The 14,731-nt window shown below is 39.1% G+C and overlaps 1 protein-coding gene across 4 annotated transcripts in view; it reads left to right on the top strand.

Annotated features, from left to right (window-relative positions):
* Positions 1-352: 352 nt before the first annotated feature.
* Positions 353-14,731, top strand: part of ATRNL1 (attractin like 1) — a 433,916-nt gene continuing 419,537 nt past the window's right edge. For 3 of the 4 annotated variants that reach the window (XM_053949022.1, XM_053949023.1, XM_053949024.1), the window contains exon 1: positions 437-776. In XM_053949022.1, the coding sequence (XP_053804997.1) occupies positions 493-776 (284 nt within the window). In that variant the 5' untranslated portion in view covers positions 437-492. Of the gene's footprint in view, positions 777-14,731 lie in introns of all 4 variants that reach the window. The other variant, XM_053949025.1, reaches the window with a different exon arrangement.

Genomic DNA, 14,731 nt, shown 5'->3' with positions numbered 1-14,731 from the left:
GCTCCGGGCCCGGCCGCCCTCACTTCCCAGCTGGCTGCCTGGCGAGAGGACGGCGGCCCCCGCCTCCCGCGCTCCTCCTCGCCGCCGCTGCGTGTGTGCCGCGGGCTCCGGGATACAAAGGAGAAGGGGCAGCCGCGGGATACATGGTCCAGGGTGGCGTGTGCGCGGCCGTGGGGGCATATCTGGCGAGGAGAAAACACAAGGTCAAGAGGCAGCTCTCCTCCTCCATGGAAGAAGACGGGAGCGATGAGCCCTGAGGAGGACGACGAGGAAAAGGGGCGGATGGCTAAGGGCTGCCGCTGCCGGGCTTCCCTTCGGGAGTGACGGGGCGCGGAGGGCTAAAGGGGCCGGAGGAGGCAGTGCTGGGGTCGGGAGGGAGGAGAGGAAGGCGAGGAGGAAGCGGGGGGTTTGAATCTCCCTGGCTGGATTAACTCCCCTCAGGGGAAGCTGCCATCGCCGGCCGCGTCTCGGCCCGCGGCCCCCGCGGCCAAGATGGACCTGGGCAGCGCCGGCCGGAGAGCGGGAGCTGCCCCCGCGGGCCCGGGCGCCTGGAGACCTTTCCCCTCCGCCTGCTGCTGCTGCTTCGCCTCGCTCCTGGATGTGAACAGCTGGCTGCTCTTCTACGGCTTCCTCTACCTGGCCCTCTATGCCCAGGTGTCCCAGTCCAAGTCCTGCGACAAAATTTCCTGCTTCTCGGGTCATTGTGTCAACTCTACCTGCGTCTGCGACCAGGGTTGGGTGGGAGACCAGTGCCAACACTGCCAGGGCAGGTTCAAGTAAGGTTCTGCTTTTTGTGATTTTCTTCTCATCTCTACATCCTTTTCCCGTCACTTTCACTTGCCTTTTTTTGTTTGTTTTGTTTTGCTTGTGTCTGCTATGATTTTGTTCGTGTGTGGTGGAAGTATGTGGCAGAAGTTATGGATAAAACAGGCTCCTCTAGCTCTTAAGAGCACAGGACACGGCTCCGGCTGACTTATCGCTGAAAATAGGCTGCTCCACTTCATGGGAACTGAGAGACGGGGGAAATCGGCCTCAAGCTGTGTCGGTGCTGTCCCTTCTGGAAATGTCATGGAAATGACATGTACACTTCATGGAGCTGCCCTGGGAGCAAGAATTAGTAGTGGATTTTAATTACTTTTTCCTCCTGAAGAGTGAAAGGTTTAGCTCCTTCCAGTCTTCCTTTCTTTCAGTTGTTTGAGCTAAGTGGGCATTAGTCAGTTTCATTCAGGACAACACACGTGCAACTGAGTGAAATGCACACGTGCACACGTGCAACTGAGTGAAATGTACATCCCTAGTGACAAGGTTTGCTGGAGAGAGTGGGAAATATAAAGCAGTAACAGATTTCTGCAAAGGAAGGAGTACTCAGTCAAGGTCTAAATACCTTCTCATTCTTAAAAGTCACTGTGATACCCAGTCATTGATCAGTGAGAGGGAAGCGTACCCTGACACTTGCTTTTCTATATGGAGTGGGAAAGAAGACTTAATTTATAGGGCTGTCACTTTCCTCCCGCCCCCTTTGGTATCAGTGTAAAGACTGGCTGTGAAGAATACTGTTTGCTGTTATTTCGCTATATAATCTTGGACAGGGCATCTCATTTCATTCCCCTTAAAACACCCCTTATAAGCAGGAACTACATTTATTAAATATGTTGACATACATAGCTGGAAAGTGTTCTAATATCTAACTAATAGCAATACATTGGTGAGACTATGTCTTAGAGAAATCAAGTTCTTTCTGTCTTTGGGAAACTACTTTTTATAGGTTAAATATCAATAACTAATTTAAATTTGTGTTTAACTTCAGTTCTTCTCTCTGGAGTACTGAAATTAAGCTGTACAATTTACATCTCTTTTAAACATTTAATATTATGTCACTCATTCCTAAATAAACAAAAAGTAAATCCAGTAACTTGTTAGCCTGGGAAGTTAGGAGTAGTTGAAGTCAGACATGTTGGCTGAAGTGATGTACACAGTGCAGTGAAAGAGCCAATTCACTGATATTTGGTGGATATTGCAGCAGTAGGATTATAACCTAGCTATAAAGATAACACAAGGCAAATATAGTGCATCTTTGTTTTTGCCTATGACCTTGATAATAAGGTTTTAAAGTTGACCATTTGTGTTGGATGTTTGGGGTTTGTCCTGCTGTGGAACAATGGGCTAATTTTGGAGAGTGATGAGAGGAGGCCCAGGCGAATCTTTGTGTATGTGGATCTGCAGAGCTCTTCTTTCCTGGCTATAAAGAGATTACTTGTATCCTTTGTCTTGGTGCCACTCATAACAGACCCTAATAGTGCCAGGACCAAAGAAATGGTAATTTCTTCAATTTCCAAGCTTGTTGTGAATGAGTATATTCTCTGAGTTATCCCATTCTTACAGGTATTATCTTTCTTACCTCTTAAAACATCTGCGTTTCTTTACCTTGGTTGTGTTTGTCAAGTGGGGAAGCACAGTGGTTACGTTTTCCCTTCTGGTAGAAAGTTAATAATCCATCCCCACCTAGAGGAAGTTCTGTCTGAATGTTGGAAGGGCTCCTTTTCTGAGCTGAGCTAACACAGTGTTTAATTGAAGTGCTGTTAGGGGTTTTGGTGAAATCAGAATAGATTTCTCATTAACTCCTCTATGTTTTTTCATGCTTAGCTTTAGGAATGACAGTGACACTTGCATTATGATTTTTCTCACGGGAGTAAGCTGTTGGAGAGCTATTTTTTACCGAGGACACTTTTCATAGCAGTGCCTTTGACAGCTCATCTTTAATCTTTATTCTTGGAAGCAAAGTATACTCTGCACTGAAAATAAGCATTTTAAGATTTAAAGCTTTTCAAGCCCTGGGAGTTGGGGATGGAGTGAAATATATTAAACGTGTCTTACATTGCTGCAAGCAGCAGCTCGGAGCGGTTGTATTTTGAATCCTGAAAATTCAGATGAGTGTGGAATGGGTGATAAGCTCCGTGTGTTTCCACCTGAAGAGTTGGAAAAAGAATATTACTCTGCCTGATGGCTGGGTGATTGAAGACCTTCCCGAGCTCTGTGGCAACTGATGCTTTGCCTTCTTGCCGCGGAACATTTGCGTTTTGTTTCCCTTTGGCTGCGAAGTACCCTATGTGCTTTTACCCTTAAGTAGCCACGGCTGGACTTTTGCAGCAGTGGTTTGCCAGGTTCTGTCGGGTGTACATCACTTCTGCTTCTGTCATTAAGGATTATCACGAAGATCGTTTCAGAATGGCAAAGACTGAAAAGTGTGTTCGGCTCTTAGAGCTGCATGAACAGCCAGTTCAGAGGTTGTAGATACGATCTGTAGAAATGTTAATAGAACCTTGTGGATTACTCTAAACATTTACAGACTTTCCAGGTCGCAGCTGTTTGAAGTGCCCTGTTACCCAAGATGTAAATTGAACTTTTAATGACCTAAATTGGACATGTGTAAAACTTGTCACTGCAGTATTTGAAAAATAACAGATTTTCAAGGGTAGGCTTAAAACACTTGAAAATAAAAGGTTCTTTCCTTTTTTTCATGTAAGTGAGGTATAGTGGTTTTTGCTCTCTGGGAATGAGTGACTTGCATTAGCAAGTACCAGGAACATTGTGGTAAGAGGAGAAATGCTCTGCCTGAGGGTGTCTTGGGACCATTAATTCTTTGGTAAGAGATGTGTAGTATTTTTGGTTTTGTTTTATTTCTCTTTTAAACTGAGAAACAGCAACACGGCAGAGAGACATCAAAAATAATTGATCAATCTTCGTAAGCAGGTGTCAAAATTAATTGACAATACTATGGTAACCTTGCCTTTTCCCTGTAGGAGAACTACTAAGTAAACTGCTTTGCAAATGTTGCTCTGCTCTGGATGAAAGAAAGGTGTGTGTGTGGGGAAATAGGCCAAGAGACTGTCTAGCACCATTGTGCCATTTTGTTTCTCTTATTTACCAAGTTTTGATTTTACTCTTGTTATTGTGAAGCCTGTGGTAAATCATGTAAAAATGCAGATGTTGCTATTCTTACTGCAGGGCATTCACAATCGTGTCAGTCACTATTCAGAAAGATTTAGGCCTCATGTCTGCCTGGTGGTAAATTATTTTACTCTCTGTCCAGTTTGGATATCTGAATGCTGCTCTGACTTTCTGACTTACTTTCATCTTTCAACCTTTTTTTTTGCCTTCCAACTCTTCACCTCTACTGTGAAAATAATACAAAATCTTTTTTTTTAACCGAAATAAAGGGAAATAAGAGAGGGGAAAGGAATTTTGCCAGGTGAAAGATAGGAAAGCCAGTGGGTAAGCAGGTTCTGTTTTTATAGCAGGCAGCTTTAAGCAGCACAGTTCCCAAGATATGAACTAAACCACAAGCATTAAAGGACAGTGTAGGGTTTTGTTTTGCAAGGTTGATTAATTAAAGAAGTGATGCTTTTAATGCTACATCTGCCATTCTTTCTTCCTCTCCTGTGTGCCTTTGAATTTGTTGGTCAGTTGTACTTTTCACGATGGTACAAGTTTGGGCAGAAGGGAGAGGGAGGGGCTGCCTAAATCAGTTATGTTACAAGACTCCAGGGAATTCAGGGACACAAACATTATGAATGGCCCAACTGCAGTGAAAACTGCTGTCACAGCTTCTATGTAGTTAGATGTCAAAGTCAATAATCTTGAGATGCAGCAGTGCAGGAAAACAGGTTTCATTAGTTTTGCTCCTCATAGAATGATTTCTTAGAAGAAAAAAAAATTCCTCCAGGTTGGAGCAAAAAGTTTCCCTATTTCCAAAAAGTGCACTGGTTTGTGGAAGAGCATTTAAGAAAACTTCGTGCATGGAATTTACCTTCCTTTAAAGTTTTTGAGGACTAGAAATACCCACTGTAATATGCTGCCTTTGAAAAATTAGGTTGTCTCTCCAGAGGTTTATGGTTATGTATTCGATGGCCTTGAGTGTGATGTGTAATGAAGCAGAACAGGACAGGTGAACATCTTTGAGGACCTACACCTCAGTTAATCTGCTTTACCTAGTCCTGGATATGCAGTTGTTATGGAGAGAGTTAGAGCAAATGGATTTGTTTGATTATAAAACCTTGCCTCCAGATGTTCTTATTGTACTTCTAAATTATCTCCTGCATGCTCTCCTTAATTTCTAGAGCTCCTATAAAAGATTCTGGATTCTTCAAGGACGGAACAATTTCCAAGTACAAGTACATTCACAACTGAAATGTTTGAAGGGTATCAAATTTTTGTTATTCCAGGCAAAATCCTTATTTCTGTCTAAAACTCTGAATTCTGCTGTCTGCAGAATGACTCATGCAAAGAAAGTGTCCTTAAATTGCAGATTGTAAATGAGTGATAATGTTGTGTAAGAAGAGATCTTAAGAAAAGAAGCTAGCTTTAGCTGCAGCCAGTTGAAGTTCAGAGTGCTGTGAAAGGGGGTGAGTTTATCCTTCACGCTTCTCTTTGATTACATCTTGCTGATTCTTATGTAAGCATTAATATTCCTGCTGAGAGTTAAAAAGTATCAACAGGAACAGATCTCTCCACCTCCCAGCCAGTTTTTTTAAGCTAGCTCAGTTTTCTCAAGTTACTTCACTTACATAAGGCTCCTGCTGATCCAAAGGAGTTGGCAGCATCAGCAGGTGTAGATAGGGGAAAAAAATTGTTACTTTTAGAATTGGTCCAGACTTAGTTTTCCAGAACTTAAATGTAAAACAACATCACCATTAAAGTGCAACTTCTGTTTTACAAGGTGAAATCCCTGAGTCATGCTATAGGTTGCAGCACTGTCTTTGTCATCAGAGTGGCCTGTATCTAATCCAAGAAATAATTACTCTTATTGACATCGGCGCAATTGAGTGTGAGATTTTGCACCTGCAAATTGCCTTTTTATAACTCAGCATGTGAATGGTAATAAAATTAATCCTCTGGAAAAGCATCGTTGATTATGATTTTAGTCTTATCAAGAGGTCTTTACTTAAGTTATTTTAGTTGTGGTGCTCTGAAAAACTATTTTAATGTGACTTATTCTCTCTGTTGGTAAAATGTAAAAATACAATTATAGCTTATAAAGATATTTCTGATTTCTAAAGAACAATTTTTTTTGTAAATCTTGTTTTGAATGTGGAAATGTGAGCCATAAAATCATATTAAATGCCTCCTGAGCTAAGCAATCTGCACTGAAAGGTGCTTTTTGAACAGAAAGCAGTCTTTTTGCAAACTTAAAAAAATAATTTTATTGTAATTTTTTTTGACTGCTTAATACTTGCTACATGAAATCTTTTAGATTGGAAAAGACCCTTAAAATCACAGAGTCCAGCCACTGCCCTAACACTACCAATTTCATCAGTAACCATTTCAGTGGTTTTTAAGGGTTGTATAGAGAAGACCAGAAATGAGCTCTGATTACTTATTACCTCTTGCCTTTTGCAGGCCTTAGGGTAACTCTGAATTACTTCCTGTGTGGGTTGAACACATGCTTTAGAGAGCACCTATGTGTGTCTGAAAACACTTCCACTGACTCAAAGCCCCTTACAGACTTTCAAACTCCTTTCATTGGCTAGTTATCCTCACTGTGCTCTATAACCAGAAAAACAAATGCAGGAATTGCTGCATTTGCAATTACTGCTGACAGATCTAATCTGCTTTATTTTTTTGTCCCTTTTAGTTACCCTGTTTTCTCATGTTTTGAGTCAGGTCTTGATTGTAGAACCTTCAGTAGAAGAGGTCTCTGTTCCCTGTGCAGGTGGAGATATGGCCACCTTTTCCTCACTGAGAATGGAAAGTTCCTTGAGTTGTCTCAACATAAAACAAACTTTTCCCTCCTTGACTGCTCTCTTGGTTTACAGCCTCCCCTGTTTTGTCAGTGTTCTCGAGCTTTTGGTAGAACTAGATGCTTTTGGTAATGGTCCTGCTGGTGGAATGTAGGTGCAGAGTAGCTTCTCCCTTGCTGCCTGGGATCCGGCTGTGCAGCTGCAGCCGGTGTTTCTCAGCTTAGCACTCTGCTGGCAGCTCAGACCATGATTTTCTACCTCCAAATCCTCTTGGAGCTGCTGCACCCTCAGTATCAATGCCCCACTTTTCTCAAACCAGTCTGTGAATGGAGCACATCCTCCACTGGTTGGAGTGACAGGTTGTTGTGGGGCTACAAACACGTTTGGGATGGAGCTATGCCCTTTAAAAAACACTTCTTTTCCCCCAGAGCAGCAGATAATTAACAATGTATAGTGTCCTTCCTCTGTGTAAATCTGCAGCCATCCATAGGAGTGAAACCAAATGCAAATTAGGCAAGGGGCTTGTGGATTCTGAAGCCTGGTTCGTTTGCAGGCTAAGCAGTTTGTTACTTAGGCAAAGAAGTGTGGGAACAGATGGTTGATGACCCTGCCAGCCCTTCAGACAGCATCAAAGGCTGGTTGCCATTGCTTTGGTGGGGGGGGGGGTAAAAAGCTCAGTTATATCCATGCATGCTGAAGTCTATCCATAAATAATACATAAATAGATGTACAGGTTATAGCATGTAATACTCTTAGTGTGTTGTAAATTTCATTTGGCAAATAAATATAGTCTTGCTCTGTGTTTCTCTTAGTTCCTTTAATCAAGGGGAAGGCATCATGATCATATTTTGGAAGGCATTACCATAGTTCATGTAGTCTTTTTAAAATGAATATGAGTTTTTGAGAACTCAGTCTTTCACAGTGCACTAGAAATTGATTTAATTGTATCCAAATGTAGGCAGAAAAGGTAGGAGGTAAATATACGATATTACAGGAATACCCTTGGGACGTTCCTACACATCCTAACAAATGCTGGTGAGAAAAGACCTTATTTTGAAACATTACTACATAGACAACAAAAATGCATTGGAAAACTCCTGCAGTACTGAAGAATAATTATCTGTCAGTGTCTATGAAAATTGTTATTAGCTATATAGTCTAAGCCTGGAAAACATGCTACAAAGTTCATGTAGGGAGAAATAAATGATGATGGTACCTGAAAACATGAGCACTCCAGTGAATTGCAGCTGCTAACAGTAATAAAAGTAAGCCAGTAAACTTAAGCAAAGTAGATATTTTAATGTGAGGTGAGTGAGCAGTGGGAATTTTCATACCAGTTTTATAGGTTGTCCTCTAAATCTTAAAAACCTAATGAGTGGAAAAAGTGTTGCATTGATTCAAGAGCTCCGTGAGGATCAAGACCTTACTGAGAAAGGATGGAACTGAGCTCAACACAATTTGTTACTTAGTGTTCATTCCCAAGGTGCAAGACCTGCTTTTGACTTTGAAGTTTGCTCCAGAGAGAAAAACCTCAATTGTTTTAGACCTCTAAAAAATAATTTAGCCACCTGCTATAGAATATTCCAGGATAAACATCTTAAACTCTGTTAATTCAACAGTATTAAAAAAAAAATAATGCCATGAGACAATCTCTTCCAAAATTTAAAGCTTATGTTACTCATCTGTAAAGAATGAATTCTAGGGTCTGTTTGAATCAGTATTTTTATATTTCTTAGCTAGGGATGAAAATGGGCTGCTGCCATTTCTGATGGCAAAGTATCTACTCTGTTCATGCTAGTGGTATTTAAAAAACAACCTAGCTGTAGAATATTTCCAAGTTTTAAGCAGCACATATCTGATAACCTTGAATTGGGCAGGGAGTTTTGAATCCAGGGTATTCTAGGATTACCTGGCAACAAAACAAGTACTGACTTACTTAAAGATTGGATGCAGACACATAGAATGACAGACACTCAATGTCTACATTTTCTTATGGATTTCTTCCATAATTTATGTGCTTCAGTATTTCATCTGTAGAAAGGAAATAACACTTCCTGTAAGCTTAAAGACTTGAGGTGACCCATGAGGCACAGCTAATAAACTAGATAAAATTTTAGAGATTGCATTTGTTCCTAGAATGTGATAAATATTAAGGCATGGAGTACTATTGTCCAAACTATGCTGTGTATCTCAAACAGATGAGTAAAATCACTTCCTCATTAGGTCAGATAAAGCAAAACCTTGCAGTCTGTGTTATTGCAGAATAATAGTCTTATATTAGAGACTCACTGGAAAAAAATTGTACACTGGTTGTCACTGATAAGATTTGGTTTCAGAAGTAAGACTCCCAAAGACCTAACCCTAGATTAAATATTACAAACAAAATATTGCAAAATGCTGCAGTACTTAATGGGTATATTGAAGAGTTACTGCTTTACTTGTAGGAATACAGTGTTCTATGTTAGTCATTGCATTCCTATGCCAGTATCAAAGAATCACACGTTCCTAATTTGTAGGTTGATGGCATTGATGTTATTACAGCATTGTGAATCTGAATTCAGTCTTTAAATGTAGATTTTAATTTTAGACATGTACTTTTATGTATAGATTTTTGTTTGTTCCCATGTGTTTGAGTTTTCAGCCACGTCTCTGTTATCTTGAAGACTGATAACTTGCCTTCTATGAAAAAATGGGTCATGGTGAGTATGCCATGTAACTACTGGGATGCAGGAGCTGGGACTGTAGAACAAACAGCAGTGCCACAAAAGGACTAGATTTAGCTAATGTCTGTTACCAGTTGTGGCAGTATAATATGAGCAGCAGTGATTTTGGTCAAAAGCCTGGGAGGAGATCTGGGGTTAGTAGTGTCTTTAAATATTCTGGTGAGCTTTGCAGAAACTTTGTTCAAGGTGTAAGCAAACCACGAAGCACTGTGGAACAAGAAGACAAATGGGCTTCTTTCATTGCCACCCACAGTCCTGGGACAAAGATAAATTAGTCAGGAGAGTATCTTTCTAATCATGCTGCAGTTTAAAGTACTTTCCTTCTTGTAATGGATAGAAGTAACTGAAATATGGTGAGCTTAATTTTCATGTTAATTAATCTCAGTTTTAGAAACTCAAGAAGACTTGAATGCATTCTGACTTATATAATTTTGATAATTTCAGCTCTATTAGTAAAACTGAAATGCTGATTAATCCAACTGTAGGATAATTTGCACCCTTAATTGTTCTTTTTTTTTTTTTTAATAATCTATAGAGCAAGAGTGTGTGTATGTAAAGGTATGTATTTCTCACAAGGAAAATCCAAACACACACAGCTCACAGTCATGTTTGTGTGTGCAAGCCCAGTTGATGAAGATGCTTTGGAGGACTCTTGCTAATCAAATGTTGATGTGCTACATTCAGGGTGTCCCAAAGCAGGTGTGGGGAAAGGGAAATGAACTTCATGGGAAGCATGCCAGAGCTGCTGTAATGAAGCTGGGTGCATTTGTGCTTCTCTCATTATCAGCAGATCTGTTTTGTTTGTGTCATGAGTCTTCTCCAATAAGTAACTGAAACCAAAACGTTGGACAGGAGCTAGAAGGTAATCCTGAAAAATGAAAAATACTGAACAAACAAATGGCTGCTTTTGAAAACATACAGATTTGCACTTGTGTGCACAGCTGTACAATCATATTAAGACAGTTTTTTAAGAAAATATTTTTGCAGATGTTTTCTAAACCCTAATGCTGATATAAGTATTAAAATCAGAATATGTGTATTTCAAATACACACCCTGTTCCCCCTCACCACCCTGGTCATTTTAGTACTGTAGCACTTTGTAGGAGCAAGCATCTTTTTTAAACTAAAAATGGTACAATTTTTCTAGAGTTTTTAACTTCTCAAGTGCTTGGACTGTTTTAGCTTTCACAGGGCTAAAAACCCCAATCTGTATGCAAGGAAGGACTTATCTGCACCCATCTGCATCATACTCTACCTGGATATCTTATTTAGGCACTGGATAGCTGCTTGTCACAATGGCCTTGGGAGACAGACACTTATTTTTTTGAGCTGTTTTATATGAAGGAAACCTGAAGTTGTGTGCTTGTCTAAGGTAAAATAACAAATAAGTGGCTGAATTGAAATGGAAGCTTGGGAATAAATACAATTTTCTGTAAGTCTGTATCAGTCCTCATTTTGGAAGGGCTGAACTGTCTTCAGTTTGTACAGGTTTATTTTTCCTGCAAATATAAAATATAGTTTGAAGTCTTTTGTTTTCTCAGAGACTTTGACTGTGTAGCATAATTGGATGCAAGAGAGAATATATAGTTTATTATTCATATATATATATATATATAAAATTATAATATATATATTATTCATAACCAAGGAGTTTTGTGATGGTATTTTACACTGACTGTTTCTAACACATACTGTATGTTCATTTAGTAAGTATATAGGGGGGCCTCTGTTAATGCAGGTATAAAAGCCAGTATAGGTTAGAGGTTGATGGGTACTTAGAGAATTGATCTTGAAAACGTGGACCCAGGACATGAAAGATGGAATGAGTTTGTAGCTGATCTCTGGGTTTCGTTTTTTAAAGAGGGTGGAGACAGGGAATGAGCAAGCCACAGCTTAATATATTAACTTTACAAAATGTGTTCATGAACAGCAACGTTGCTGGATAATTTTATTTTCAATTTTATACACATCCTTGAAGTGTACTTAGTCTATTTGGGCTTTGTAGGCATTTGGAAATCTGTTCTCTAACGTAAAACTCTGAAGTGACAGACTGTATTCAGAATATTCCTTTAAAGTTAGATGTGAGTTTTCCAATTTAGATTGGCTGCATTTCTAAGTAGCAATTGGGCTGAAAAGCAGAGCCAGTGCATGTTAGCTTCTCTTAGTATGATGAAAGCTTGCAATGCTACACTGAAATGGAATTTGAGAACATCTTCCTCTGACATTTTCCTTTGAGTTGCTATGAGAGTTTTGAGGTCATGCTCAATAAAGATCTTAAAAAGCGCTACCCGTTATTAATAGAACCCCCTGTGGCTGATCAGCGTTTTTTCACACGTCACCTGTAGCTCTTCAGTCACTATTTTTTAATCATCCTGATAAATGTGTCCTTTTATTTCCATCTGCTAATAAAAAGCAAAGCAGATGAAGAACACACTTAACCTTAGTCCTCACTATTAAGTACAGAAATTGAGCTTTAGTCTGGTTTTCTGATGATCCAGGAGAGCACTGTGCAATGTGTGATATTCTAGTTTACGTTGTAACTTTGCAATCTACAACTTTCCTTATTGTCTTTATGTAAGTCACTAGATGTGGATAAAAATTATTGTGCTTCAAGGCTGGGAGAATGAAAAAAATAAATATGCAAATTTTGGTGAGTATGAGCATAGTCACACATTATCTTTAGTGGAAGAAATATTCTTTGTTGTTCTCATAATTATGCTGTTACAGGCCTAGACTTCAGTGTGTCATATCTCTTATTCAGGGCCTACTTGAAAGCATACTTTAAAAAATAAAACTACATTATTTGATGAAGAAAATTTGCAGGTATCCTCTGTTTAGAAATCTACATTTTTTAAGTAGCAGCAACTTTTGGGGTTTTAATCTCTATTAAATAAAGACTTTTTTTCCCTTTTTGTTTATTTTTAACAGACCAGAAGTACTGTGGAGGCTGGCTGAGTTGGTGTCACACTATAAGATAGGATATTATGCAAACTCAGGAAGTATATGTATTCTGGTCATGTAGTTTAAATGATAAGATGCCTTTATTTTGTGTGTTTCTGCTTTTAAGAGTTACTTTGAGCACTCTTGTTGAATTCTCTGTTCTTTGCACATTATGTTCTTGGTAGGATGTACTTGCTTTATAGTTAACGTTTGTCTAGTCTAAAAGATCTTGTTGTTGCTTCCACAGGACGGTGGAAAACACTGAAAAATCTGTATGGAAATGCCTGGGAGCCTGCAAACCATGGCTCTAAAGGGAATTATGACCTGAGGTTTAGCAGGTTTGTGTGTGGGGCTGCTGCAGTGCAGGAGAAGCTGCATTTACTGGTTAACACACAGGTGGTTCTTTTTTTGCATGTGCTCAACAGCACAAGATGGTGATATGGGTCAGGGCATCTCTGTACTTGATTTCAGTGGTAACTTGGGTTACAGGCTGCATAAATCTGACCTACTTCTTGCTGTGGACCTCAAAGATCATCTCGTTCCAACCCCCCTACCATGGGCAGAGATGCTCCCCACTGGGCCACATGACTCAGAGCTCCATCCAGCCTGGTCTGCCAGGGATGGGGAGTCCATAACTTCTCTTGGCAACAATTGTCTGTGCTTAAGACTATCAGAAGGATTTTTGTTTTCCCTAACGTTGAATTATACTTAGTCTCAATTTGCCTGTGTAGTTCTTCAGGGTTTTGTGTGCATGTGTGATTTTTGACTCTTAAATTATTCGCTTGAGCAGCAAAGAGAAAATGGCATAGCTGTGTGTATGTGCATGCTGTATGCAGATCAGAAATACTGTTTATTTACTCATCCAATTAATCATGTTGAGGTTTTGGGAGGCGGAAATAGACTTGTTCAGAAAGTAATTTTCAGGAGCTGTGTGGATAATGAGCTCGGTTCAGAGGTTCCACTTACTTGCTAAAGAATTTGCTTGAGGCAAGATTTGAAAGAAACACTCTCTAAGGAGGTCACTGCATGCAAAATAAGGAGTGTTGTGGAAACAGGTGAGATTTGAGGATCTCAAATTTGAGGATCCACAAAATAAGATTTGGGGCTTGAAATTGATCCAGGATGTGAAACATCTCTTGGTTTTGTAGCGAGGTCAAATTTTATGAAGGCATACACCAGCATGGACTTAGCAGTAGTTGTAGGATAAAAAATTAATATAAATATTTTATTCATTACTTAATTATTAATAAGATAGTTAATAATAATATATAAAGAACTAAAATGACATTAAATTTATATTTTCTCCATTAAATTAATATTTATGGTAAAAGGAGGAATAATGAGGCTGCTCATAATTTTGTACTTGAAAGTAGACTGCAAGTCTGACTTTCAATTGCCATAATCTTAAATTGCTGTATTTAATCTGATTAGGATTTGTTCTTTAATATTAAGGTAAAATTCAGGAAGCTCATTGAATGAAATGGATAATCAGACTATTAAAAATCATGTGCATATGACAAAAGTGCATCCCTCATTTATAGGTGGTGAAATGGTTGTTATCCTGCAGTTTTTAATATATAATGTGTGGGGTGTACATGTATATTGCCTTATGTTTTAGAATATGGAGTTACTTTGCCTATTATATTTGATTTTTTTTTTAATTTTTTTTTTTTTTTTAATTACAGCAAGCTGAATTTAAAAAAATCCCAGTGAAAGAATGTCAGGATACCAGTGAAGAACGACATTGATAATCAGTGTTTGTGATACTTTGTGCCATATCCTTTTGGAGATTATGTGGCTGGATACAATCAATCCTTTTAGAGAGCTTTTTCAATGATATAAATAAGTTGATGAAATAATCTTGTCACCTAATGAATTGTTGGGGACAGTATTTTACGTCCTGGTACTTTTAGAATCAAGCTGTTAAGGTGTTGTCTCATGCCAAGAATGTCTTTATATTACAAACAATTCTCCTCTGAATGAATTTAATTATGTTAGTATGGCACTCAATAATTATTTTCCCTTCTATCTGTTTTTAGTTAGGGTTGTGGTTTCAAATATTTTGCTTGAGTTATAGATGTCCAAGGGAATGTTCTCCTAAAACATGTTTTATCCATGTGAAGAAAATGAAATGCTAGCTTTTGTTCAAGTAGAATTCCCTATCCTCTCTTAAAATATTTTTAGCTTATCCTTGTCAGAGGATTCTTGAGAAAAATAAGAAGAGATGCTCTTATGAAATCTCTGGGAGCCTTACTGTGTTCAGATGCAGAAGAGAAATCAGAATCTTACTGTGCAATGGGAACTTCAATAGTAAAACAATAACTGGACTAC

This window comes from Vidua chalybeata, chromosome 8 (assembly GCF_026979565.1).
Source record: "Vidua chalybeata isolate OUT-0048 chromosome 8, bVidCha1 merged haplotype, whole genome shotgun sequence".
In the NCBI taxonomy this organism is placed as follows: Eukaryota; Metazoa; Chordata; class Aves; order Passeriformes; family Viduidae; genus Vidua; species Vidua chalybeata.
The sequence above is the reverse complement of the archived record's forward strand: the minus strand, read 5'-3'. Positions and strand labels throughout refer to the sequence as shown.